Here is a 26,669-nt window from a genome sequence, read left to right on the forward strand (position 1 = left end):
CCAAACAATACTGAACAAAACTAACCTGACAACTTCACATGACTCACGCGTAATCTGTCAATGAAAGGCTATTGAAAAATTACCTCTACTTTGATCACCTGTTATTTGTGGGAGCCTTTTTTGTGCCTTTCTTTTATATGTCTGCCCAAAAATTTTCGATCAGGAGACTGAGCGGACCCTTCAAGCACTCTTGGCGTTATAAGCATTGCCACTTCTTTGCCCTTTCGTTTGTATTATCTTCATCACTAGCATAGGGTAGCATGGTTGCATGTGTAATTTTGACGTAAACGAGCTGTGATCCAGTGTATTGGCTCCAGACATAATAACAAAAACACGACCTCATCATTATGATTGTCCGACCAAGTTTACCAATTTGTATGCAATTCGGGCGTTCTTTTCAAATAATGACGAGAACTCTTTTACTAAGCAGATTGGGCCAGTTTTCTGATGATCACTTAATTTGTTGGTTTACAAAGCAATAGGAAAAGCAATTTTATTGGGCTGTGCGGTCTAAACTTGCTTTCCGTTAACCATTAGCTAATGGTTAGATCTTAAATCATTTTAAATGAGTGCTCCTATTATTTAGAGAAGTCAAAGGCAGCATCTATTGCTGAAGTTCGGGAATTGTCGAGTAGATATATAACAGCTTTCCCATTATTTTGGTAACAATGTCTGTAAAAACTGCTAGTATGGAGCTTGAAACGATTACTCCTCGTGGCAAATAGAGATTCCAAAAATTATTTTATTATTTCATATAAGATATGTGTCGATTAAGTTCTGTGCGGTGGTTACGATAGTTAAATCACTAGAAATATTCGTGTGGGAAAGATGTGAAGTAGAGATGTGCTTCTTCTTAGAAAAATACAAGAATGTTTGCATGGCCAGCTAAAATTATTTATAAAATCATATCATTCGATAAAAGACACCAACTGAGTCTCATAATCCATTTTTACCGCATTTGAAGTTTCACTAACTTGAACGCGCTCGTACAGTACGATGCCCGGCCTGTAGAATCATCATCTAACGACATAGAGTTGTGGGAAGTCTTGACGCAGTTATCATTAGATCATGTTCTACATCTTGCTAGCTAAACTATCAAATGTGTGATAATCCTTGGGTAGATACTTCTTTTAAATTACGATTCTAAATGCATTCAAAAGGCTTTTCTAACTTCCACTAATTAAGTGATCTCTGTATACCTTCCTTGAAATTAAATTTCTTTCTAGCATGAGGTAAAGTGTCTTGCTGAAACTGCAACTTCTACTATGTAGCCAGTTTTCTGATGTTTCACTATTTCCAGCAAATGCAAATTAGTTACTGTTGATTGGTTTCCATGTTTTAGGATATAGGTTAGTTTAGGTTGATGTAAATCACGATAGACCGGTTTTGGTTCTTAGTAATACCTGATCGACTGCCGTTGCGAAGTTCATGAAGAGTAGTTATTCAATAGGTTTTGTGATCACTAGTGCCCCATCTAGCGAGGCCTTCGAATGCTTGAAGCGATGCCTTGCTGATGCGGGATAAGTGCTCCATTGTTTCCGTGGTACCTGGCGCTTAACATACTCTCGATCTGTTAGCCCCTTTCTGCAAGCGTGCACCGCCATCAGTCTTTGACGAGTGAGCATTCCAAGCATGTTTATACAGTCCTTTCTATCGAGTGCAAGTACGTACTTTGGGCACTATATTTCTGATCTAACGCTTTAGAAATTTTGTAGATCCTATCGGTACAGATCGTCGTATAGACAATAAATGGGCTTATCAACATGGTCACGTTTTCGGATGATCGGTGATCTTGTTCGCTATACCTTTGTGACCTTGCATCCATTAGAAATCAAGCCGCTTGTTCCTAGTGATAATCTCTACTGCCGCCCTGCCGCTCTGCCGCCTCCCAAGACACTTTTATGCAAAACAAAGTTATTGCCATGATATGCTACTCGGCTGTCCATGTAGATATTAACTCAGGAGTTGCCTGCTGATACGTTCGAGGCTAGCTCCGCAGCTCCCCCAATAGCAAAAAACTCTGCTTGGAATATACTGCGAATTTCTCCGAGGCACAATTGATGGCTTAAGGGCAAGCGATCGCCCTAAGTTCCTATTAATTAACGTCCCCCTCTAAGTAACTAAGTAATCCATCCCATGTCAAAAAATAGTAAGACTTTGTTCGTAATTTTAAATTTCGTACTTTATTATTTAAAATTTACGCCGTTCCTATAGAAATAACTCCCCTTGGCTCCAATCCAATTGTGCCCCCGTTTTTTCCACTCCCCGAAAACGTTTTTAAAGTCAATTTCCGGAATAGCCTTCAATGTGCGTAAAGATTCACGTTTAATGCCTTCAATAAACTAAAAACGGTTTCCCCGGAGCGATGGTTTGACTTTGCTGAATATCCTAGAGTCACACGGAGCTAAATCAGAAGAATACGGTGTATGCGGCACGATATTGGTTAAAGATTGTGCGAAAAACGAACGAAGAATCAATACAGTATGCGACGGTGCTTATCTTGGTGTAAAAACCAAGAGTTGTCGGCCCAATTCGGAGTGAGCCAAACCTTCATTATCGAAGAAAACTGTCAACATAACCTTGATTTTTAACATGTTTTGACGTGGTTTATTCGAACCGAAGATCAGCTTTGCCGATATTCCACCGATTGATCGTCTGTTTCCGGGTCGTAAGCAAAGTTCCAAGGTTCATCGTCAGTAATAATACGTTTCATGACATCCTGGTAGACGAAAGCAATGTTTCATAGACGTTAACGCGATGCTATTTTTCGATAAAATTTAGCGATTTTGGAACCAACCAAAATGGTTTTCACTGATCCTCTCGATATTCTCACACTACTAGTAAGATCTCTGGCTGTTAATCGTCGATTTTCAAGCAACGATTACTTTCTTTTATTGACGTGTTAATCATCAGTTGATGGTGGTAGCCGTCTTATACATACATATACATATATATTCAAGATAAGCAATTACCACTGAAGGCCTTTTCCAACATTCTGAAAGTTTCAAGTTTTCGAGCGAAATTTAGGACAAAAGTCTTTGTATTTTTTGACCACTGTACTGAGGAATTTTAGTTTTACAAAATTTTGATTTTGATTTCATCTGCTCGTTATATCCGTTCATGGTATACTAAAACCGATGATTACTTAAAAAGTCATCGTCATTTTATATTAATTAGCCTTTAGCTTGCTTTAGCAGACAATGCAGAATACAGTTTGCGTTTTCTTTCATGCTGTCGTATTTCTTTTTGTTACATTTGCAGATTGAAAAACGTGACAGATACAATATCAAAGAAAAAAAGCAAAAGCAAAAACAAATAATACATAAAGGAAGCAAACAAAAGAGAATATAAAACAAAACAAAATATAATACAAAATCACTTTGTAAACGTTGTACTTAGCACCCAATCGGGCTTAAACTAGGATCAGTTCTTTGAAACCTCTTAACGAACTAAACAAAAACAAAAAAAAAAAAAACAGAAAAAAACTAAAGAAATTTAAAATTATTAAAGCAGATTTATATAGTTACTTTTTGCGTCGCCTTATAAAAACTAATCGCACATATTCGTACATATACACACACATACTCACATATATAGATATACAATCTACTGTACTCGTATATGTGAAAGCGGAGAGGAGCAGAGCGAAAAAGAAAACACAAAACAAAAGCGTAGACGAAAACAAGAAAAACATATAGCCGAACAGAACACATAACCCGAGCAGTGTGAAGCGAGAGAGAAACCGCGGACCGACCGCGGCAGATTATGTCACGAGACGATTACAATCCTGTAACTAGCTCTGGTGTTCGTAGCCCGGGTCGCTCAAGGCGGCTCACGGAATTGCCAACTGTAGATCGGTCGCCATCACGAGACTACGGTGCACGTGGAAGTCCCCTAGGTGAAGACCAAATATTAAAAGTGATATTTTCAAGCAATTAAATTATTAGTTAATTATTTAAACTTACAGACATATGTATGTATGTATGATTTGAGATGTTTTCGTTTTTTGAGTTGTAGCCGCTGATAATGTATATGAGTTGAGACCAGTGCAAAATGCAAATAGAGCAATTATGATTTCATTGAAGCAGGGTTTCTATGCAAGACTGCACGCAAGGCAAATTTGAGTTTAACTAGTCATTAAATTGCACTTAGTATACTATTAAGATATGTATTAAGAGTATTGACGCCTAAGCTATAACATACGAAGCAGTTGTGTTATGTTAAGTTGCTAGTCCATTTGCACCCGACATGACAGATCAACTGGTTTGCTCCGCATAGAACTTTGAAAGTAATATATTGTATCGAATGTGTTACGGAAATGGCAAAGCAATTGAACTTTATTGAACGTTATCGGTTCTAATATGTACCTTCGATCGGTTCATAAGTATAGCATGAGTCATTTTTTGTACTAAAACTTTTTTAAGCGTGTTCGATTCATTACGGCACTGGTCGCTGGTTTCAAATTCTACTCTCTTTGAAAAGATTTCGTGCAAACTCAACCGTTAATTTAGTTAGTGAAAGGTGTATGAAACACCGTTCGCTAAATAAAGGGTGTTTTTCTACATGTGGTTTTCTGGAAGAAACAATTTATTGTTATGGCCAAAAATTTGCTATGGCCCGGCGACTGACCTAATTTTCATCTACTTCTTCTTACACCAATGTCGTATGTGAGCAACAACGCACCGAATATTATCTTCTAAAGCATCAATCCTCTCGGGTGTATCTGCATAGAAAAGCGAGTTTACGCAATACCATAGAAAACAAAAGAATCAGCGGCATCAAACCGCACGATCTTGGATTATAATGTGCTCAGCAAAAGTTGCCTTCAATAAATTGATTGTTTCGTTGGCTGTATGGCATGTGCCACCGCCTTCTTGAAACTCCTTCCTTCAATTCAGGCATGAACAGTCAATATCTATAGCTCTGTAGCCCCATTGACTGTAACATTATAGACGGGTTAATTTTGGAAGATATATAGACTAATGAGTTCCTGTGTCCATAGAGGACACCATTCAGTTACTCTTTAAGAATTTTACGTGGTCCCTAAAACAGCTTGTGGATTATCATCACTCCAAATTGAGCAATATTGTTTATAAACGTACATACATATTTAACCGAAAGTGAGCGTCAGTTGGATTTTGTAAGATCATTAACCAAGATCTTCTGCAAAACTTTCTATAAAGTGGATGGGTATAGCCATAATTGTTGAGCGTGATAGCGGATGGCTTCATTCGGGTTTTCTTCAATACTCTGTTTCACAAATTACCGACTCTGCTGGGCGATTATGTCCACCGAATATTGGACGCTGTGCGCAAAGCATCGTGCGGCGAACCGAACCATTATTTGGTAATAAGTTAGCACGATGTTCCAAGCGTTCTTCCGAAGTTAGTCCGTTTATTATGAAGTGGTAGACCAAACTGAGTATAAATTAAATAACGTCTGTCAAAAAGACCAATTCCAAAAAAATGATTGCCTAATTGAAAACCACACGTCTAAAAAATACCCTTCATAAATTCGATTGCAGTTTTATACCAGCCAATGATTATTTTACCTTTTGGCAGTAAATATTATGTAAACTTGTCTCCTCTCTCTAAATGGGTTTTGCTCCAATGTTAATTAGAACCCTTTCATTTTTTCTACTTCAAGAAGTTAAATGATCGCCACGATACATTACATAACTGAAAGACCAACTCTTCGGTTTTATTTTCGTTTCTAACCGGTTTTCTAAAGTAAATGAAAATTTGCTCGATATTTGGACACAATTTAATATAACGGTAATTAGTGGGAAGCCCATTTGAAGATTTATTGATTTTCCTTTTTATTCTTGCACTGATTCTTTTTACATCCTCTAGGTTCTACTCAACTAGTTAGAACCTTAACTCGCCTTCATTAACTTGAATTAATCCATTTACGGAGCGAACACTTTCGAAAGGTTCCGATTAGCATTTCCGAATATACATTTCAAGTTTGAAGTGTTGTCACAACTAGACCAAAATTGGAGATTACAAAAGAATCAGCTTTCCAGGCAGCTATTATTAAATATTATGTTGCTAAGGCGTCTTAAGCTATGTGGTTTAAACGTATGTCTCCACAAATGTTTACACCAACTTCAACCAGCAAATTTATGTGTATTTTCGTATATTTTGTTGTTTGCTATGACTATCTGACCTTGATGTTTATTGGTTTAAACTTTAGGTAATGACTTTCGTTTTCGAACCTCAAAAGAAATCCTCAATAGTTCTTACTATATGCCCAACTGACATCGTTTAGATGTGACTATTATCGAGCTCTATTAAAGCAAAGACGCATTGTGCTACAGAAACAGTATCTGAAACTGAAGGTCATTCCAGTCCATATCTTTACTTTCTACTGACAAGAGACCACAGCTCATTCGTCTGTAGTACTAAGTAGTGAGCGAGATATCTATAGTTTTTCTTGGAAACTGTGATCACTACTAGAATCTGATACACAATCCGAACCAAACTGTTTACGTTTGCGCACCGAGTGTCCTTGCTATCCTCAATATATCATTGCAGTTTTATTTGATATTATCAAAATCAAGATTAAGAAATATGATATCTCTGATGAATAATAAAAACCGCTCCAACAAACGCACAAAAATTGACCTTGGAAATAAATTCAGTATGAGACAACGTTTTCCGAAGCGCAGTGAGATTCTGACAAATGTCAAAATTTAAAATCGCTTCGGTAGCATTTTAGTGCAACAAATTCTTCCTAAAGAGATAACATTGCCATTATCTTTACCGTTTTATGTTTAGCGCTGTGCTTTATCTGTGGCAATTAGGCGTGTCTTAACTTCTCTTCTCCTGCCGTTAAGTAAAAAACAAAAAGAACAGAGAAATCGGACGCATAGAGAATTGGTGGTGAATTGGATTGAAATTTTTAATTGAGCATCTAAATTAAGAGTTATTATGTATACAATATCTACTGTCATGTATTTTCCATACAAACGCATGCACACGTGACCATGCGCTGCGCTGGCGTATTACGTTGTTGGCGTTCACGCACCGACAGATTTCGCAGTGAGGCCATGAATCAATATGCACAAACACACATACACACATACAAAATTTATTAAAGCCCATTAAAAGTGATTTCCGCCAAACAACGCGCGTGTGTGTGTGCGTGTGAGTGTGCGATTTGCGCATTTGACCTCGCCGCGCGGCATGTCAATGATTGTTTCGAAAATATATGAACGTAAAATATGTATATTTATATTGGAAATTTTATTAACCCGTAAAAATAATGCCAAACTCTTATGTATGTATGTATGTATGTATTGGTATTTATGGTATTTATGGTACATACGTAATTGCTTACGTGCAGCAGGGAACACATGGAATTGGCTTGTGACGTTGTTTCAGTATAACGGAATTCAAATATTTTACTTACCGTTAAAATGCAAATAACTTTGCGACACTGACAGTTATAAATTGCACAACAACAGTTTTCAAAATATTAAATTAATATTAATGTATAGTTTATAGCTATTAATTTAGTGGATATTTTATTTCCTTTCATTTTCATTTATGTCTCTTTTATAAAATTTACTGATGGCGGAGCTTTTGGTGAGAGTAGTTTAAATAAATGATAAGGTTATAACGGATGCTTCTCGAGCTTTTTTAATGTGGCTTTCGAGGAGAAATAAAAAAATATTTGAAGCTATTGACAATTTCAACAGTGGTTTGCGGAATATCATCACTACAAATGGGACAATGTTTTTTTAATCACGCATCCATAATGAAACATAACGACGAAGACAAATTAACAGGACAGACAACGAACAGAATAAGCGCAACGGCGGAGCACTACGGACACTTGACTTTTAATCGGCCATTCACATCCGTTCAACCCAAAGTGTCCTTCATCCTTTTTCGAGCCATAATTTTGGTAATACGTTTCCACGATTTGTACTGTAAAGGAAGTTTTTGTCCTTTTGGACCTCTTTAATGATGTCCTTCAAATGTTGGATTTTGAGCAATTTTTGGTTGTCAGCCAATTTGTGCGGAACAAACCGTGCACACACCTTTCGTAAGCCCAAATGTTCGGTCAAAATGCGATAAATCGATGTTTCGGAGATGTTCAATTCCATTTCCATGAATTTCAATGGTGATTTCGGCTGATTTTTGATGAATTCACGCACAGTTTCGATGGAATTTCCGGTGATCGCGGATTTTGATTGGCCCACATGTTGATCCTCATTTATGGCCTCACGACCACTTTGAAAACGTTGAAACCACTCGTTTACTCTGCCACGGGATAGGCTATCATCCCTATAAACTTGTTTCATCAATTGAAACATTTCGGTAAAAGTTTTACCAATTTAAAACAAACTTTAATGTTGGCTTTGTTCGGAGCTCATTTTCGCACCGATAACACAAACATACTGACACTTAAAACGCAATAACTTCATTTCCGATCAATGAAATGTCATGCCTCACTGGACAGTAAATAAAGATAGCAGATTCTAACATACCAGTCGACATATAGATGAGGCCTCCAGCGGGCGATAGATTCAAAAAGTCCTGTTTTCTTTGGAAAACACCTTGTATAAACAAGTAACAGCTGTTAAAAGGCCCAACTCCGAAAAAGCTATTGACTCATTAAAAACAACACGTCTAAAAACACATTTATTTATAGTTACTAGTTAAGCCAAAGTAAATATATAACTCTGAACATAAATATATTTTTAAGGAAGTATGCGTAGGTAAGCGAATATAAATATCGTGCCGAATGACCTTTGTCCGTATCTGACACCAACTTGAGTTCAGCTGTTTTGCTAGTCGCCCCCATAAACATCACATAGGTTCTCACAGGCATTTTTATGCTGATATCTAAACAGGAGTTCCCTTTATAAAATACTGAAAACAATTTTGTCACTATTTACAATTTGTCTGTCTAAAACCATATAAAATATATAGTATTCATGGTATATAAACTTCGTGACGATTTAGCCGTGTCCATTCGTCCGTCTGTCTGTATATATCATTATCTCACTGAACTATTCCTTCAGATTTTGATACAAGGCTTTTTCTTTCTAAGAAGCTGATCATTTGTTGGAACTGCTGATATCGGACTAGCATAATATATAGTTGCCAAACAAACTGAACTGAACGATCAAAATCGAGTTCTTGTATGGAAGCTTCTTTCTTTGTTTATTTTTCCCTTGTTTCAATGAACTTCACTATAAACTCTCGCCATCAGTAAAGTGTTGCAGTATACTCGTAAATTAACTTATAATAATATTGTTTTTGTTGTTTACAATAGTTATACATAGAATAATTGCTACGTAGTCAAGTAAGAGTTTTCGCAGTCGTTTACTTTTAAGTTTAAGTAAATAAATCTAATTGAACTGTTATTGTATATGAACATAAACTCGTACATTATAATTTATGATATTCTTTTCTTTGAATAACGAACGATTGCAAACTTGAACCTAATATTCATTTTATCTTACATCACGCATGCGCATGAAACATTTTTCTGTTGCATTTATCATCGCTTGGCGCATACATTTACGCTTTTCGTTTTGATTTCATTTCATTAATTATGTGACAATTTGTTGCCAACTAACACACGAACACTCTCACACACACACACACATTCATACACATTAAAAATGCCGACTTTCATTATCGAATATAGTTTAGAAGTAGTAAACATTCCTTCCCTATAGAAGGTGCGACGCGTTGGTTTGTTGCAAGTCGTGTCACACACAAGTCGCCATACACTTATATAACTGTTCCTTCGTTGTGTCGTAACAAATTAAGGCGGCAAACTGGATTACAACTATGGTTAGTAAAACACATGTGCTTACCCAGCAACTCAGCCACTCATTGCATTAGACTCTCATTCACATTGAGTATATCATATGTATCGTCACCTTAAATGCAAAACAACTTATCATCAAAAATATCGAAATTGAGTTTTTTATTGCTCACGATTCACATATTACATACATATACATGTATATGTAGCACAAAATGTTCAGCTGCCGCTATCAGATATAACCAATATATAACCATTTTATAGCCAAAATAATCAAAACTCAAACTTATGAAAAGTGATGTTACGTTATTTTGCATTTTAGGTGACGATGTATACATACATATGTATATTGGGGTGGGACAAAAAAGAAATTTTTTTTGGTTGCTTCATACCTTGAAAACATCGTCCGAAATTACCAGAAAATTCTGGCTGTACTTACGACTTAAGGTTGGATTTCGAGCTCGAATAGCTTTTGAACGACTTTGCAAATCTTTAAATTTCCAACAAGAATTAGTTTTCAGACTTACTAAAAATAATTTTTTGAAATGCATTAAACTTCAAAAAATAAGTACCCCTGAGTTCTATGGGTATAAAGAGTTCACACTTTACCAGAATTTTATTTCCTAATTTCGAACGGTATTTTTAGTGTAGATTAGATTAGAGTGATAAACGAGGAATGCACCTCACCTTTATGTCTGTTGTGCCCTCTCCTAGATCAGAAATACTCTCCTGGTCCCAACATATTGATTCAGGGTAACCAAGGAAAATCTACATAGTATTTGGAACATTCTTATAACTATACATACATATGCATATCTAAAGTCCGCTACGTAAAAACACCTACAGAGCAAGCTGAAGTTTAAATTTATTTAAAAAGTGATCGAAATTTCGTTTGAACGAGTTATCATTCTTCGGTTGCTCACTTAATATCTTAACTTCACATATGTAAGTAGTTGTAATGTGACATGAGCCCTTTAGTACGCTCTCGCAATAATCTTCTGGGTAATGAGAGATACTGCGTATACTTCAACTTCATCAATGAATATTATATTAACTCAATTGAAGATAGACTAAACTTGGAGGAAGCTCAATAGTTCAAAAGGTTACTGCCAAGCACATCAGGGTGAACAGTAGATCAAGCCTCCTTAACTTTACCAAAATAATGAAGCAGTAGCATGCTTAATCGGATGAACCAAAGAGCTGAATAATTTGGTTAGATTGTTTCTTTAATGGAACTTGACGATTTCCACCGACGAAATATATACTTCAATTTCAATCGATTTTCAAACAAGAAAAAGGGAGGTAAATTGTATTTATTTTTTTATTGGAATGGTAATTAAAAACGTTTGCAATATGTTATTTGGGTAGCTAACGGGTCACTAATAAGGTAGTAAAAGTACCATCAGCTAAATTTTGAACTCATATGCTCTTCTACCAATGATTTTAAGCAGCTTCGGCCGTCTTTAAGTGCAGAAACGGACCCGAAGAGAGATAAGACTCATATTACTTATACACCATATACCAGTGGCAATAAATCCTTGGCAGACAAATTGAGTCGATTTATCCATGTCCGCCTATCTGTCCGTCTGTATACACGCGAACTTGTCCCTCAGTTTCGCGATATCTGTCTGAAATTTTGTACACGTCCTTTTGCCTTTATTAAATTGCTTTTTTTGTCAAAATCCTCGATATCGCATAAAGTTGGCATATGGCTGTCATACAAACTGTCCGTTTCAACTCAAGTTCTTGGTTGGAAAGATGAAATATCCGAGCATATTTTTCAGATCGGACTACTATAGCTTACTGCCATTCAAATTGACTGATCAAAGATCAGAATAAAGTTCTTTTTATACTCTTCTTTTCTATAAAAAATGCATCTGTGAAGCGTATTATAGCTTCGCTGGAGCCGAAGGGAAAGTTTTTTCTTGTTTCTAATAACCTGAACGCAAGCAGAAATTATAGATAGTAATCCAAATAGTAGGCTTATCAATCATCGAAAATATGTGGGGTCACTCTTTTAGCTCCTCAATGTTAACGGCAATGTTTAAGTGACGCTGAAGACCGGCGAGCAAATTTTAGTTCAGTCGACGCTGTTCCTAGCATGGAAGCAGAAAGTCATCATTCGCTGGGCTTGTTTTTCTGCCAGCGGCGGCCCTTATCGAAAAATAAAATTACTGTTTACATACAATGTTCCTTTAAAGTGGAACCCGATAATATCGCTCTGACGTACCACACGCCGTTATTCATTGCAAGTAAGGCAATCCCAAAGCAATAATTTAAATATCCAAAGGGAGGTCAACCAGTAGTTTTCCGTAGGCAAACACGCACGTTGGCGCAAACTTACAAACACAGCCACACAAGTTTCATTATTTTTGAAAATAACGCTCTCAGTACAGGAAGAGTTCAATGCACGCCCATCACATGAGCATTGCCAACATGCACACACACACACATATACACACACACTTACCGCCTTTTCCAATTAGTTAAACTGTAAAAAGTATATAGAGAACTTTTAGTGGCCTATTTTTGTTTCAATGCTCCGTTAGTATTCCCATTAATTAAAAGCCTTTTGTTTTGTTGCAAAATTTCATCAGCCAGCAACAACATACTCATACTCGTACAAACATGATAGCGTTGCCATGTATATTTGCATATAATTTTCATTTAGCCTTTAAAATTTTAATTTTGTTTATTACTTTCACACACATTAAAATATTTTAATATTTTGAAAGCGATCATTTAAATGCTTTGACACGTACTAGCAATTCCAGAAAAATGCGATAAATCCCCAATGCACTGTTTATTTTGATACGTTACCTAGTCCACACTGACTCACCCATCCAAGCCCAAAAATGAAATGAAAACGCCCTTACCAGCGAACACCAGCAAATGGCACCGCTTACTACCCACAACTAACCACCGACCACCGACCACCGACCATGACCACATCCATAGTCCTCTCACAATCACTTTTCTCTACTCACACGTATCACATCCCTTAGCCACATCACCCTCATTATTATCATCGTCATAATTGTGTGAATTACAGCAATGGGCAGTCCATACTATAGAGACATGGATGAGCCAACAAGTCCAGCCGGTGCGGGCCACCATCGGAGTCGGAGTGCCAGCAGACCGCCGATGTCACACGCCATGGATTATCCAAGTAAATAAATTGTATTTCTTACACTCCAAAAACTTGGCAATTGCTCAACATTAATTTGGAGTTAACTGGCAATTAGCGTTTAACCGACGGTTATGTTCGACTTAAACTGAAAGGTTGATAGTAACCGAAGATCGTTACTTATAATAAACACAAAATTGATGCTATGATGCCGACTGTCAGCTTAATTTGAGAAATTTGCCTATATTAACTGAATATGTCTCTCATGAAAGACTTAGAAAGCCAGAATTTACTAATAACATTTGGCATATACTTTTCTTTTGCACAGGAACCCGATACCAGTCGCTGGATCGCGGTGGCTTGGTTGATCCACACGATCGTGAATTTATACCCATACGTGAGCCACGCGATCGATCACGCGATAGGTCTCTCGAGAGAGGATTGTATTTGGAGGACGAGTTGTACGGACGTTCGGCGCGACAGAGCCCCAATCCTATAGGTAAGTGCTTTGAAATGTGAGAGGATTCAAATTTGGACAATATTCGAGTAACGTGTACCAGCAATGAGATCCTAAAATTTTATAGAAATGACCTTTGAAAGATACTTTTTTAACTGCCTTCAAATGCACTGTACATTTTATGATTTTGCTTCTTTCAGGTTATCAAACGGGCTTACCATCATCGGATCGAGCGTATCTGGGCGATCTACAGCATCAGAATACAGATTTGCAGCGCGAATTAGGCCAACTGAAGCGAGAGTTAGAACTTACAAACCAAAAGTTGGGCAGTTCGATGCACAGCATAAAGACGTTTTGGTCGCCCGAGCTGAAGAAGGAGCGAGCGTTGCGTAAAGAAGAGAGCGCCAAATACAGTTTGATTAACGACCAGCTAAAGTTGCTGAGCACGGAGAATCAAGTAAGAAACATTAGACTCCAATACGCAAAGCATTTCGCAACACTAACAGCAGTAGCTGTAGGATATTATATTAGGTTTATTCTCAAGAGCTATTCTTTCGGCTTACAAATGACACTGATCTCTAATTGTGCGTACTGTTAAACTTTTTCCTTAGAAACAAGCGATGTTGGTGCGTCAGTTGGAGGAGGAGTTACGCATGCGCATGCGACAGCCTAATATAGAAATGCAACAACAAATGGAGGCTTTGTACGCGGAAAACGATCATTTACAGCGCGAGATCAGCATTTTACGTGAGACAATTAAGGATCTTGAGTGCCGCGTGGAAACACAAAAGCAAACGCTCATTGCGCGCGACGAAAGTATTAAGAAATTATTGGAGATGTTGCAAACCAAGGGAATGGGTAAGTCGTTAGAAAACAATTAGAAATCTTCATATACATACATAGATCAGTGCCTTGCTTTTAGGCGTACTTTTAGCTAGGTCCTATTTAGACATAAACATCAAATAACATTTAAATTTTGGTCGAAAGCCTGAAGGGATTAATTTCGATAATTAGATAATTTTATAATATAATTAAGGTTAGATACAGTTATTTTATGATTATATTGGGTATCATACTGAGGTTTTACACATTGTCCGGGGCTTTCAAACACGTACGAAAACATAAAAATTTGGGTTAAGAACTTTCAGAACAGTTACAAATACATATATTACAACTATGGTCTGAATTTCACAAGATCCTCAAATATTTCATATTTTGTAACTCTCACACTTCTTCGCTTCCGTGGCTTTCGTGTACCTTTCAATGGAGTTTCATTTTTAGATGGCGGGCCCCAAGTGTAGCGACACAATCCTAGCTGAGGAACAAGTTTCATTGATCCCTTTTATATATGAAACCAGCAGATTTCTCCAAGACAGACGACCGAAGCGAAACCGAGTATCTCTGAGTGTCCCCACCTAAGCTCCTTCTCTCTTAGCCGTGAAACCAAGTACCACACGGATACTGGATCTCACCTAAACTTGCTGGCGTTGCTCTGGGTGCCGGATGGGGTCGCGAAAAGTATGAGTATGAGTACCCAGAGTTAGTGCCATACCTCATTTAAATCCCCATCCCTAGAGACAACCATCTAGGTTGACAAAAGTTATCAATGAGGGTAAAAAGAACAGTTGGTGTGAAATAGAAATGTAGGATCTTATACTGAAACTTACAGATATAAAAGAGATTAAATCTCCGAAAATTTAGCTTTGGTCGAATAAAATTGGGTCTATTCTGGTAAAGTAGAACCGACTTTTTTTGGATAGAATAATCCACCTTTTAGTGAAATGCCTTGGAAAATATTAGCATTAAGAGTATTTTCCACGAAAGATGATCAAAAATGTAGAAAGAACGCATTGATTTTAGCTTTTAAAATATAATTCTGTAGAACATATTTTCAATGACGATTCGGGAAGTCTAAGATTGTTTCGCAAAATCTTCCAAAAGGTGGTTAGGTACAACTCCAAATGTTGTGCACGATAACGGATGGAATCGTTCTGATCTTCTTCGGTACTCTGCTCTACAAGAGCAAATGCTGTACAGTGTCTCTAAGGATGCGTGTTATCCACTAGAGTAAGTGTCGTCGCGCTAATCGAACCATTATTTTGGTAATAAATTTGCACGATTTGTAGACCTTGTTCCGAAGTAGGTATGTTTATTATGCAATGGCAAGCAGTATAAATGAGGCAACAGCTATTAAAAAGACCGACTCCGAAAAAATGTTGCCTCATAGCAAACTCTACGTATAAAAAACACCAAATAGAATATGCAAACGTAACAGACGAATTGGGAATACAGAGCTTTTAATCAATATTAGTGAGTATTATCGTAAGTCTAGAAATATACCGTTAATGAAAGAAAATTAGGTTAGAGTGAGCATTGAGATAAGTTTGAGTGATATTAGAGATGAGTTTGGGATCGAAGTGACTGAGCGCGGCTCTTGAGGTTATTAAGCAGTTTCGTGTACTTCCACAACTTGTATACAACATCACATACACTCTCTTCTTTTCTCTTTGTATCTTTCGAACTTCTCATCCGCTTTATAGGTAAGGAGGAGGAGCGACAAATGTTCCAGCAAATGCAAGCCATGGCCCAAAAACAGGTAATTACTGTTTAAGTTACCTTTTTCGAAAGTTAAACAAAATTTATCAACGAAACGTATATTTATACAAAAATAAAAAAAAAAAACAATCGACAAATGCTTTTAGTAAAAAAAATAAAAAAAAAAAATTAATACGAATTTATGAAATTTTTCAAAGATTTCAAAACAAACACAAACTGATTAAATTTTCGAATCAAAGGCTAGCAGGCACAAAGTCGCCATGAATTAGCTTTGAATGCGTAGAAATCACTACAACGCTGTACAAAAAATCCTTAAACTAGCCTTTTAAATGCTGCTTCCGCAGTTGTGTCTGCCGAAAAATAGCTAAAAGTGATTTCATTTTCTATTGAGCGACGTTCGAATTTTCAATTGATAAACAAAATATTCATAAATAATAATAATAAATGTTTAACTTGGCTTTAAAATTATTAACGAACACACACACACATTCACAAAATGTTTCTTTGTCTTTCTGTTTCTGTTTCTGTTCGTGTAAAACTCGGACTACTCGTTTATTGTTAGTACTTTAGAAATTTGCTACGCAGTTCACTATAATTTTCTAATTACATGCTCTTACTTACTATATATTCATACATACATACACATGTGATAATGCGCCGTTATTTAGTGTAACAACAGCTATTTGTCGATAAAACTCATTATGCAATCAATCGTCCAATGCATCCAAAGTGAAGCGAACACATTTTTACTCACGCTTCACCACCCATGCGATCATCAGCTCATCTGCCATGCAACAACCATTATTTTTGTTGGTATGCATTTGAAAAAAAACGAAAAAATAAAGCATCATTGCAACATTACAATTAAGGATGCTGCGCATACATAAGTAAACACTATTTTGTTGTTTTTGTTTTTGTTAAGAACACTTGCTTAGAAATCGACTCTCATCACATTAACTTAATGTTCAGTTTTCCGTCATTATTTCGTTGTTATTACTTTCGAGATTGTTGTTGCTTTAACTTGCATCTGAAAGTGTATTTAGCGCTTAAAAAAATAAACAAAAAAAATAACAAAAACAAAAAATTTAGAAATTTCGACGAAAAGTATTACTCGCTTAACCCTCTAGTGCGCACACATGCATTAACCGTAGCGACATGTGTGTGAGTGTTTATGTAGCGTTCAACCATAAATGTTACCATACCCCTGCCCCCCCACTCCGCAGGTGTTCCAATAGCAAGTAATGAGTCAGCAAACAAATAAATAAATATTTCTACACGTAGCCATGTATGTGTGTGTGTATTGATAGAAGAACAATTTTAATTTCCCTAAAATCCCTAGCTCCGAGTAGTCATCTAGCGCTCGCCTTTGCCTACACATACACATACTCACACACACACACACACACCGGTGCATAAGTAGGTCTATAGTTTACCTAGTGCGCTGTGATATTGACATGGGGCAGCTACAATGCGCAGTGAACTGTTCCAGTTTCTGCATAAAAGCACACAACAACAATCACACACACATATACTATATACAGACGTATATATTTCCACTTTAGCGTGAACTGTACATCTTCTTAGTATTTGTAGTTATTCGTTCCTTATTACCAGTTTCTTAACACACACACACACACACACACATACAATCACATATTTCCAATATATTTTTAGTTTCAGTTTCGTACTTTTTTCTTTTGGTTTTCGCTGCTTATCCTTGGCGCTACATGATATTTTGTGCGTTTCGACTTTTTTCGCTGCTTCACTCAACTCTCGCTCGAAGTATCTAACTACTAGATTTGCCGTGTACAAGTTCCATAAGTTTTGTGTTCATCTGCATAACAACACAATTCAATTTGATAGATTTCCTTGCCCACGCAGCCTCACCGCCCCCACCGCACTCACAAACGCGTCGCTCACCCGCCTACCGGCACTCAAAGGCGCGGACCGAAACTAAGAAAACTTTAATAATATGTTGCTGCAAACAAGCAAAGCATCTCTGTGTTGTAGCTTTCCCGCCGTATCCTCATGCATTTTGTCGTGAAGCGCATATCTTGTATTCCCTGCCCCTGATTCCCGTCCTTGATGGTGGCGTCTCCACAGAAACACTATTCTACATACTTGTGCTTAAAAAGTCCCTTCATACACATACACACATACATTTATATATATACTATACATATATGTTTGGTTTTACAATCCGGCAGCTTTGTCTGTCCATTACTTTTTACACCGCTTTGTAGAAGTTATTATTACTGTTATTGTTCCTTTGCTTATTGCATCGTTTCGCACTCTGTGTTGCATTCTTTGCCGAGTTTTTAGCTGTTGTCCTTTACTACTTTTTCTTTACTTTTGCATTCAGCGCTTTTTGTTTTAAATCTCACTCGATTCTTAGGGTTTCTTTGCCTTTTAATATCTCCTTCGCCATATAATCTCACTTATAATGCATATTCCCCTCAGCAGTTGTTGTTTTTTATCCGTGTTGCTATTTATAACGGCTTGGTTTATTGCACGACATTTCCACGTGGATTAAAATCTATTTGAAGTATATGGAAATTTCTAATTTATTCTTAAAAGAAATGGAGCGTTCGAATTTTCCAGTGACGGAGATAGCGCTTTGTGTGGATTATAACGGTTTAATGGGAAATAAGACCAAGATAAAGATATTTCTTATTTTCTTTTAATTTTGAAGATAATATTAAAACAAACAAAGCACGTATAAAACATAACGGTAACTCCACTCTTTGATTTAATGGTAACAATTTTGTATGCCGTTACTGGAGTATGTAGCTTGATAGATATATACACCAGGTCTTCAAGAGTTCTGCACTTGCTTGTTTTTGTTAGGCTGCAGTATATCATAGATTATATGCTTTTATTTGGTTCCGGTCTACAGTGGGCGCTAAAAAAAGTCAAACGTTTTATTTGGAATTTACTTAGTAAGAAAATGGCTGAATTAGCCTAGGAAAGTAATAGGACTGATCCTAGTAGCAAGGCTCAAAAAAGATATATATGTATACAGCTAAGAACGTCGCTTTTTTATGATTCCAAGAACTGTTTAGTATGGATAAAATAATTCTCGCAAATACGGTTTCAACCAGTCTTAAATTTGTTTTGTTGGATTTTATCACATGCAACCAAATTATCGATGGATTGACTGTCGAAAAATACTTCAACTGCAGTCCAGCGAAAGCTAGATATGTATTGGAGCAAGAAATTATCTGAATGATTCTCCTCCTAAAAATATCGATAATTTGCACACTTCAAGATTTTTAACCTCAACATGATTGTGTGCCCACAAATTAGTGTTCAGTTAGAGAGATTAGGATTCAAAGAGAGATTAAGATTCAAGGAATGCACTGTGACCCGTTGTCTTTTGTGCTCAATGCTAATATCGCATTCACACTTCGTTTAGGCCAGTAAAATTAATTATGCTTGGAAAGCCTTTAGGTTTATGGTTGTAATGTATATACTCACATAAGATTTATTGGCTCGATAGCCATAGCCTTTCTTCTTGCTATAGCGGGGCAATCTAGGAGTCTGTAATCCGTGACTCATGACACCTTATTTGGTATTTCTCTGTGAAGAGTAATTAGTTCTTTGAATCGTTTTTTATTGAACACTCGCAGAAATAATCTCGCCTGTCGAAACCCAGACGCTTGTTGCCAGTAAGGTTTTCTATAGCTTCATTCGTAAAGTGTGAGTACCCACAGCGAAGAAAGGTTCCGGCCTTATTGGACTGGTTGTCACAGCTTGTTTTGCCCAGAAGGCCAGTTAACCCATTTCCATTAATGACTCCATGCCCGGAATTCATGCTGGTAGGATTTTATTTTCAGTAAGCATTTATGTATATGCACTCTAGTACTAGTTGATTTGATTTCAACAGATTAGATTGCCTGAAGTGCTGCTTGATTATCACTGAGAATGACAATTCGTTCTACTTTGTGATAGTTTTTTCTCTAGAATAGCTTCTGCTCATTTACTAATGGTATAGACGTAAGCTTGACAATTCTAGGAAACCACCCCATAACCACTGACAGTTTCGTACGTGGTCTAATATACCCTTAAGCATATTTTTGCAAGCTTATGATGTCATACAAGGCGTAGCTTTTGTCTTGCTCTAATGACAATGTTATTCCCGTAGCCTGGGCAGCGGTCGGTTCCACGGTAAGCCACAAGAGTCTGAAAAAGTTCTTTCTTAACCCTTGAAAGGAAACTAACAAAGTTCTTCGAATTTACAATGTTTTTCCAATTAGTTTATGTCCAAAGAATATTATTCGGCATACATAAAATAGTATTCCACAACTATATGGAAGACCCGATTAAAAATAAAAAGACTTATTTAGTTTTTTGAAACATTTAATAATGGGGAATAAAAAGTTGGCCACATTTCAGGACAACAGGTAATTATTCTAGCTCTAAAAGACTTTCAAATTTTGGCCCTAAGACCGGCTTAATTACTGCCCATGAAAATCGAATGTGAGAGTCTTCTTGTTCTATCTGCTAATGCGAGTCGAGATATTTCGTGTGCAATTCTTGTATCCGTATTGTGTTCTAATCTTTTTGAACGAGCTCTCAGCGCAATTTTATACTTTTTCGGCTATCACTAATTGAAGCTCTTCCAATACAATTATAACTGTATTTTTGATTTCACTTAAACCTATATGCATGTCAGCAGGAACCGTTACTTAGGCATACATGTTGTCACATATATAGACATTTAGTTCACAGGAAGCTATTAGCAAGAGGACAACGGCAGCGAAGTTCAGCTGTTTGTAAGCGGAGACCCAAAAACGAAGCGGAAGTCATGCCGTAAGTGAATAGATTGATTTCGTATTTCGTGGAATGTTGCACATTAAATTACCACGTGGCAGCACAATTGGGGGCAAGTGCACATGGCGAGCAAACCGGGGTTCAGCGAGATATGAGCTGAAATGTGCAAGCGTTGATGTGTGTTTGTTAGTGCATAACTGCTTTAAAACGCCAACTTGCCTTAGTTCACGGACGGGCGGGATCAGCAAGCAGCCGCACTTTTGCGTGACAACAACAAGCTTGTAAACGAATTTCATTGAGGCAGGGATCGCTTATGTGCCATAGCTTTTCGTGCTGACTGTCAGCTGGACGCTCTTGCTGCTGAGTGAAGTGCAGCACACCGCGTGCGTCAGGAAAAATGATAGCCCAAAACAAGCAGAGAAAATGGAAACCCCGAAAAATTAGGTCACTAATAATTGCGTGGTAATAGAATATAGCTTTATGCAGCAGCGGATTTATTGCCTTGCGGCTATAATGTCGCTATGAAATTGTATAACAGCGAGTGGCCTGTAATTGCATTATACGAGCAGCAACCGCTGCAAGAAAGTCGCACGCGAACAGCCGGAGCGCGTGTAATGCCGGCGACCACTTTATAGATTGTCTTAAAATTCGCTGCAACAATGCAGTTTGGAGAATTATTGCCAATAAGGCGTTGCTCGTTAGAGCTCACCAGTTCACCAGCTGCGTGTAACAATTTTATCTTCTTTGTTGCCCCTCCTGTTGCGTGTCAGTCGCGGTGCTCGCACATACCCACGAGTGTGTCTTAATAAAATTCCTTTAAGGCGCAGCGTGTGGACTCATGTGTGTGCCGCATTTAATGTCCTCAGCGATACATCACAATTTTCTAAACACATACATACATGCATATACATACATACATATATACATATGAGTGTAGTTGTGTAGTTTTCTGCTAATTTCGCTTCCCGCTTCTCACTCGCTCTCTTGCTTGCCAGGCGCTTTGTCCGAGCGCTCAAGCAGTCTGCCAGTTGTGAAATCACCCAATTCGCATGCAAAGCCGTCGCACTGACTTCCTTTTCATGGCGCCAATGTGCCCTCCGCCACCCTTCCGCGTTCGCCACATCAAAGTGTTTTGTGCGTCGCTAACCCATCTCGGAGCCAATAATTCTACACGCAACGGCATGTCGCGTACTCAATGAAAGGGCGTAGTGAAGTAATAAAATTCGGTGCAAAAAAGAGCATACGGCACTAAAATCAGTCAACCGTTTCGCCTTATATAATATATGTGTGTGCTTATATGTGTTGGTGTAGGTTCATGCGTTGTTAAGTCGAAGGACTTTTGCTAAACACAATCCAACCGAGATGCTTGCGGCTTTCCTTTAAAGAACTAAAGCTTCAAACGAGAAATTTATCACGAAAATATATGAGGACAAATATTCTAAACTCTAGTTAAGGATAAAACGGGATATTCTGGAAGTCGCAGAGACTGATAAATACGTACGGCAGAGGGAACTCCGTAACTGGAGAAAACCCGGATTTTTACCTATAAAAATACTGTCAGGAAGACAACGTGCTTCAAAAATATACAGAAAATTTTTTTCTGAAGCAGATACAACAAAACTCTCAACACGGACTAGTACCCAATTACAGAATAGGGCGACTCGTGACTCGTGAGACCACGAATAATTCTACTTGGACAGCTAAAGACAGCTAGAGATCAAAACGACTGTCGCATATCGACAAAATGCCTAGAGGCTGCCATAAAATTATTGAGACAGCTAACTCGCCGGGTTCATAGAAAGGATGGCTGCCAAGATGCTTCAATATTAGTCTGGTGAAAGTTGGACAATAGAGGAAAAAGAGGTTAAGTGTTGGACCCCATCTTTTTCCGTGAAACTATGACAAGTTGCGCCCTCCAAATGTTTAGCCTTGCCGCGTGAGTGCAAATGGGACGGTGTCCAGCTATCATTGCTAAGAGCCGGCAGATAAATGGACGAGAAGGGTTTTGAAGCCTTGCTGGTTACTAACCAACGCTTTCTCAACTTCCGTGATACCCGTAGATTCAGCTCGCGCGATACCTGTAGAGTCAGCTTTCGAATGCACGAAGACAGAGGAACCCCTGCTCATTCCCATCCTGGAGGAATTTAGGTAAGGGTACCGTTTCGTGCAAACTCATCGACTTTGCGGTTTTCGACGATTTTGCTGTGACCAGCCAACCAGACAAGTTTAGTTTGAAAGAAGCTTGATGCCAATGTTAGTGAGGTAATTCGCTCATTGACTAGCTTCGACCACAATATCAGCGAGCTTAAGGCCTATACATTAGCGGTCTAATCTTTTGTCCACTTATTCGAGTCTTATAGACGTCTTTAAGAGCCTTTCGGCACTTTATATCTCCGTCTTTAAGATACCTGGCTAAGTGCCGACGAAGGGTCAACGAAGCTAACAGAGAATTTCCAAACAACATTTTACTTCAAAGAACGCTTGCTTACGGTTTGACTTCAGGCTCACTTCACTTACTGAGGTCTTCATTTGAAACCGAGGAAAAACAGGAGACCAAGTCGCTATTGTAATTGCGAATATTTTGTTTGATTGTAATCGTGATTAAGCGCCTCACAAAGTTGCCACTTTATTGTTGGCCGCCGTTGCCAATTACCAGCGCTTTCTGCACGCACTCTCAGTCCAGCACATCCACTTGATTTCTTATTGTAGGCAAAATTAAGCAAACCGGTACAGGCGATACTGGCCCTCCGTCACCACCTCGGCTGTTTCTGCTCAAAGGAAACCTGAAAGTGTTACTACATTACTTCTTTTGTCTGCATTTAAATTAATTTCCGCGTGTAACATGGTTAAACATTTCTAATGTTGCCAACACAAGAGGTGTACAGGCGGGACCTGCGTCTGCCAGAGCCCATTTGGCGCTACTTAACGACCCACAAGCGCCCGGTAGCGTCTACTCCACACATAAATAATTGCGCATAACCATAAATGTATAACTTATAATTTGTGCCAAATGCGAAAAAGTGTATATTTTATTTGTTGTTTTGGAATGTAAGAGTACAATGTGCGCGGCTACAAAGTGTCCACGAGCATGCCAGGCATGTTGGCACCGAGCTCGCCCAGCCGCCAAGCTGTAATAGCCATTGAAGCACACTTGCCTTCGCCTCCGCCATCCGCCATCCGCAAGTAAAGAAAATAACGCAAAAGCCTTGTACTTTACATGGCACAGTGCCGCACCGCATAGCCCCCTTGCCTTCAGCGTGTGTGTGCTGCCCACGCCCCTGGCCGCTGCTCATTTCGAACTTCCAATACCGAGCAGTCGCCGTCAAGCATATGGAACTTTCACCCACAACGCGTCCTCCACAATTTGATGGCACAAACACACACACATACAAATATGTAGGCAGAGGTACAATTTAACATGCCCTTGAATCCGTTGCGGCACACAATGCGCGAATTATACGCACAGCCTGGCGTGCGCTTTCCACTGTTCTTTGCGTTGCGCGGCGCAACGCGCGTGTGAACGGATATAACTAAATGGCACGAAAACGGCACTGGTGCGGATAAGCGCGGCGCTGGCGGCGGAAAGGGGATTAATGCGAGCGCAATAATAATAAAAATTTGTTGTTAACAGTTGTTGTTGTTCTTGCTGTTAGTGTTGGCGTTTTAATGTTGTGCTGTGCTCGTTGCTGTCACTGCTGCTGGCACTATTTTTCGGTGCTTCTTGCCGTCGTCCAAATTGAGCATCGACTTTGTTAATGTTGACGTCGATTTTCATTTCCCACGCTCGTTGTTGCTATTGTTGCATTAGTTGTGCTTTTTGTTACCTAGTATATATAAATTTTCTATTTTCAGTTTTTTTTCATGAGCATATAGTATTTTTCGCTGTCAGTCAACAAATTGCGAAAATACAAATGTCTCGTTCTGTCGCTCATACGCCCCGACGAACACATATTTGCTGCTGTTTAGTTGGGCTATTTGGTTGCTCATACGCAGTGTATCCACACCTTACGTACTACATTATTTGTACTTTTCGCAAGTTTTAATCATTATGTGCCAGTCGTAATTTCGCTTGGTTAAAGTAATGTTTACAATTAACGCTAGTTTGTAGACAAACGAAAATAATTGAAATTATTATTTTTAGTATACATATTAAAACAACAACAATAATTTATCATATTATGCGAGGTGGCGTTAAGGCGACCTCAGAGGTCTTATTATGTTTGTATTCTTGTAGTCTAGTATTAGCCTTTTATAAAAATGTCAAGAAAGTTGAGTTGTTTGTTCTTATTGAAACTGCAAGCAACGACGAAGTGCAGCAGTTTCGTTCTCTTTATGGTTTGAAGGCGTATTGAGCAGCATATATTAACTTCAACAATGCATCCTATAATGTTTTAACAACAGTAACAACCAATGTATTGTTGATTGATTACTTAAACCTCACAGGTTATGGTAGTTTCTAGGTTTGAGAATTTTTGCGAAACTTGCACAAAAGACTTTTTCAAAGTTGTGCAAAAGTTGAGTGTAGTCAAACTAAACTTCGCAGTAAACGAGGCCTCTGCTTAGTGTCCATAATCCAATTGCCTTAATATTTTATATATTTTTTTCAAATTTGAAGCTCACTTGGTAGTTGTTTCTAAAAGAATATGAATATTCTTATATTCATGTTGTTATGTATTGCTTCAACATAAAACACTGGTCAGATACTAAAATGAGAGTTTTGTCTAGATGTTAAACTGTTCCATTCAGTTCTTATATCAACGACCGACTTGTACTGTACTTTCGAGGTCATTGCGTGTCATGGATTTCTATTGTTCATTTAGTACTCGTATGTTCGCCTACACTAATGCTACCTGTATCAAAGGTGGAGCTGCCAATAGAATGGACATTTCTTCATATCAAATAAGAACTTAGTAATATAGTTTGAATTTAAATATCTACTCAGTTTAGTTGTTATGAAAAATTCGGTTTGCAATGACAGCAAGGAAGCCTTCATATATGTATATCGTGAGGGAGTAAAGGGCTACAATGAGAGTTTTCTATTTATTTCGACCTTCTGCTAGCCTTGACTACAACTTTTTTTTGACGTTAGCTATTTCGATGTCCAAATTTTTTCTCTTGGTTAGAACAGATCGGCCTTTCTTTCGGTTGCCTTGTGGATTCCGGCCGTCAGTGCTCCAGGTAGTTATGCCTGGACCTAATCACCCTGCAACACCATTTTCATTTAAGAACTTCGGCTCACATAGGTGTGTGTCCGTGTTCAAAATGATAACGGGTCAGAAGTGCTGTAAAAATTGCGAAGGCATCGGTTTGTGAAAATAGTGTATACTATATAGTTTTTGGAAGTCAGCAGCTGCGAGATTTCATGTTGATATAGACGTGTGGACTTAACATTTTAGCAAAGAAGCCGTAGACTTACAACTCGCATATATTACAAAGGTGCATTCGCTCTGGCAAAGCAAGCTTATTCATTCCGTAAGAGATCACAAAACCTAAACAGGGTTTATACAAGAATTCTTCTTTATCAATCTTTCAATCCAGTGTGTCAATTTAATATGAATTTGTAAAAAAAAACTCCGGCCTTCTAGCTAAGGTGTGCAACACCCTGCGAAATACACTATTTTTAGAGGTCTTTCAACGTTCAATTAGTTTAGATTAGGTTGTACTGACCGGATATATGGACCTATTGGTTCTTAGTAATGCCTTGGAGACTCTGATTAATTTAAGCTAACGTATTTGCCCTACGAGACGTTAAGATTTTTTGCTAACTTTAAGAGCGACTTGACGATTTTAGTACTTTGTTTGATCTATTGAACTGCGAAAGAAGTGTTCCAACATCCCTTTCATGCCTACTTCCCTGCTCTTTCTACATGAGTCGTCGTCCCTAATATGCACATGCGGCTAGGTTGTGACCTGCCGTTAGGCCCACAAAGTCTTTTTGATACCGTGTTAGCAAAAAGCTGTCGTGTT

At 38.0% G+C, this 26,669-nt stretch overlaps 1 protein-coding gene and 1 long non-coding RNA gene across 18 annotated transcripts in view; one reads left to right on the top strand and one right to left on the bottom strand.

Annotated features, from left to right (window-relative positions):
- Positions 1-26,669, top strand: part of LOC105227705 (ELKS/Rab6-interacting/CAST family member 1) — a 113,476-nt gene that overhangs the window by 18,522 nt on the left and 68,285 nt on the right. For 14 of the 17 annotated variants that reach the window (XM_049452041.1, XM_049452043.1, XM_049452042.1 and 11 more), the window contains 6 exons: positions 3,262-3,898; positions 12,842-12,958; positions 13,245-13,415; positions 13,574-13,830; positions 13,985-14,231; positions 15,914-15,969. In XM_049452041.1, the coding sequence (XP_049307998.1) occupies positions 3,766-3,898; positions 12,842-12,958; positions 13,245-13,415; positions 13,574-13,830; positions 13,985-14,231; positions 15,914-15,969 (981 nt within the window). In that variant the 5' untranslated portion in view covers positions 3,262-3,765. Of the gene's footprint in view, positions 1-3,261; positions 3,899-9,666; positions 9,816-12,841; positions 12,959-13,244; positions 13,416-13,573; positions 13,831-13,984; positions 14,232-15,913; positions 15,970-26,669 lie in introns of those variants that run through there. The other 3 variants (XM_049452040.1, XM_049452038.1, XM_049452039.1) reach the window with 3 other exon arrangements.
- LOC125777347 (uncharacterized) lies at positions 16,754-20,114 on the bottom strand. The gene is made up of 2 exons (XR_007422256.1): positions 17,878-20,114; positions 16,754-17,844 (listed from the first exon to the last, which is right to left on the bottom strand). It is a non-coding gene; the product is annotated as an uncharacterized LOC125777347 (long non-coding RNA).

Source organism: Bactrocera dorsalis, chromosome 3 (assembly GCF_023373825.1).
Source record: "Bactrocera dorsalis isolate Fly_Bdor chromosome 3, ASM2337382v1, whole genome shotgun sequence".
Lineage (NCBI taxonomy): Eukaryota > Metazoa > Arthropoda > Insecta > Diptera > Tephritidae > Bactrocera > Bactrocera dorsalis.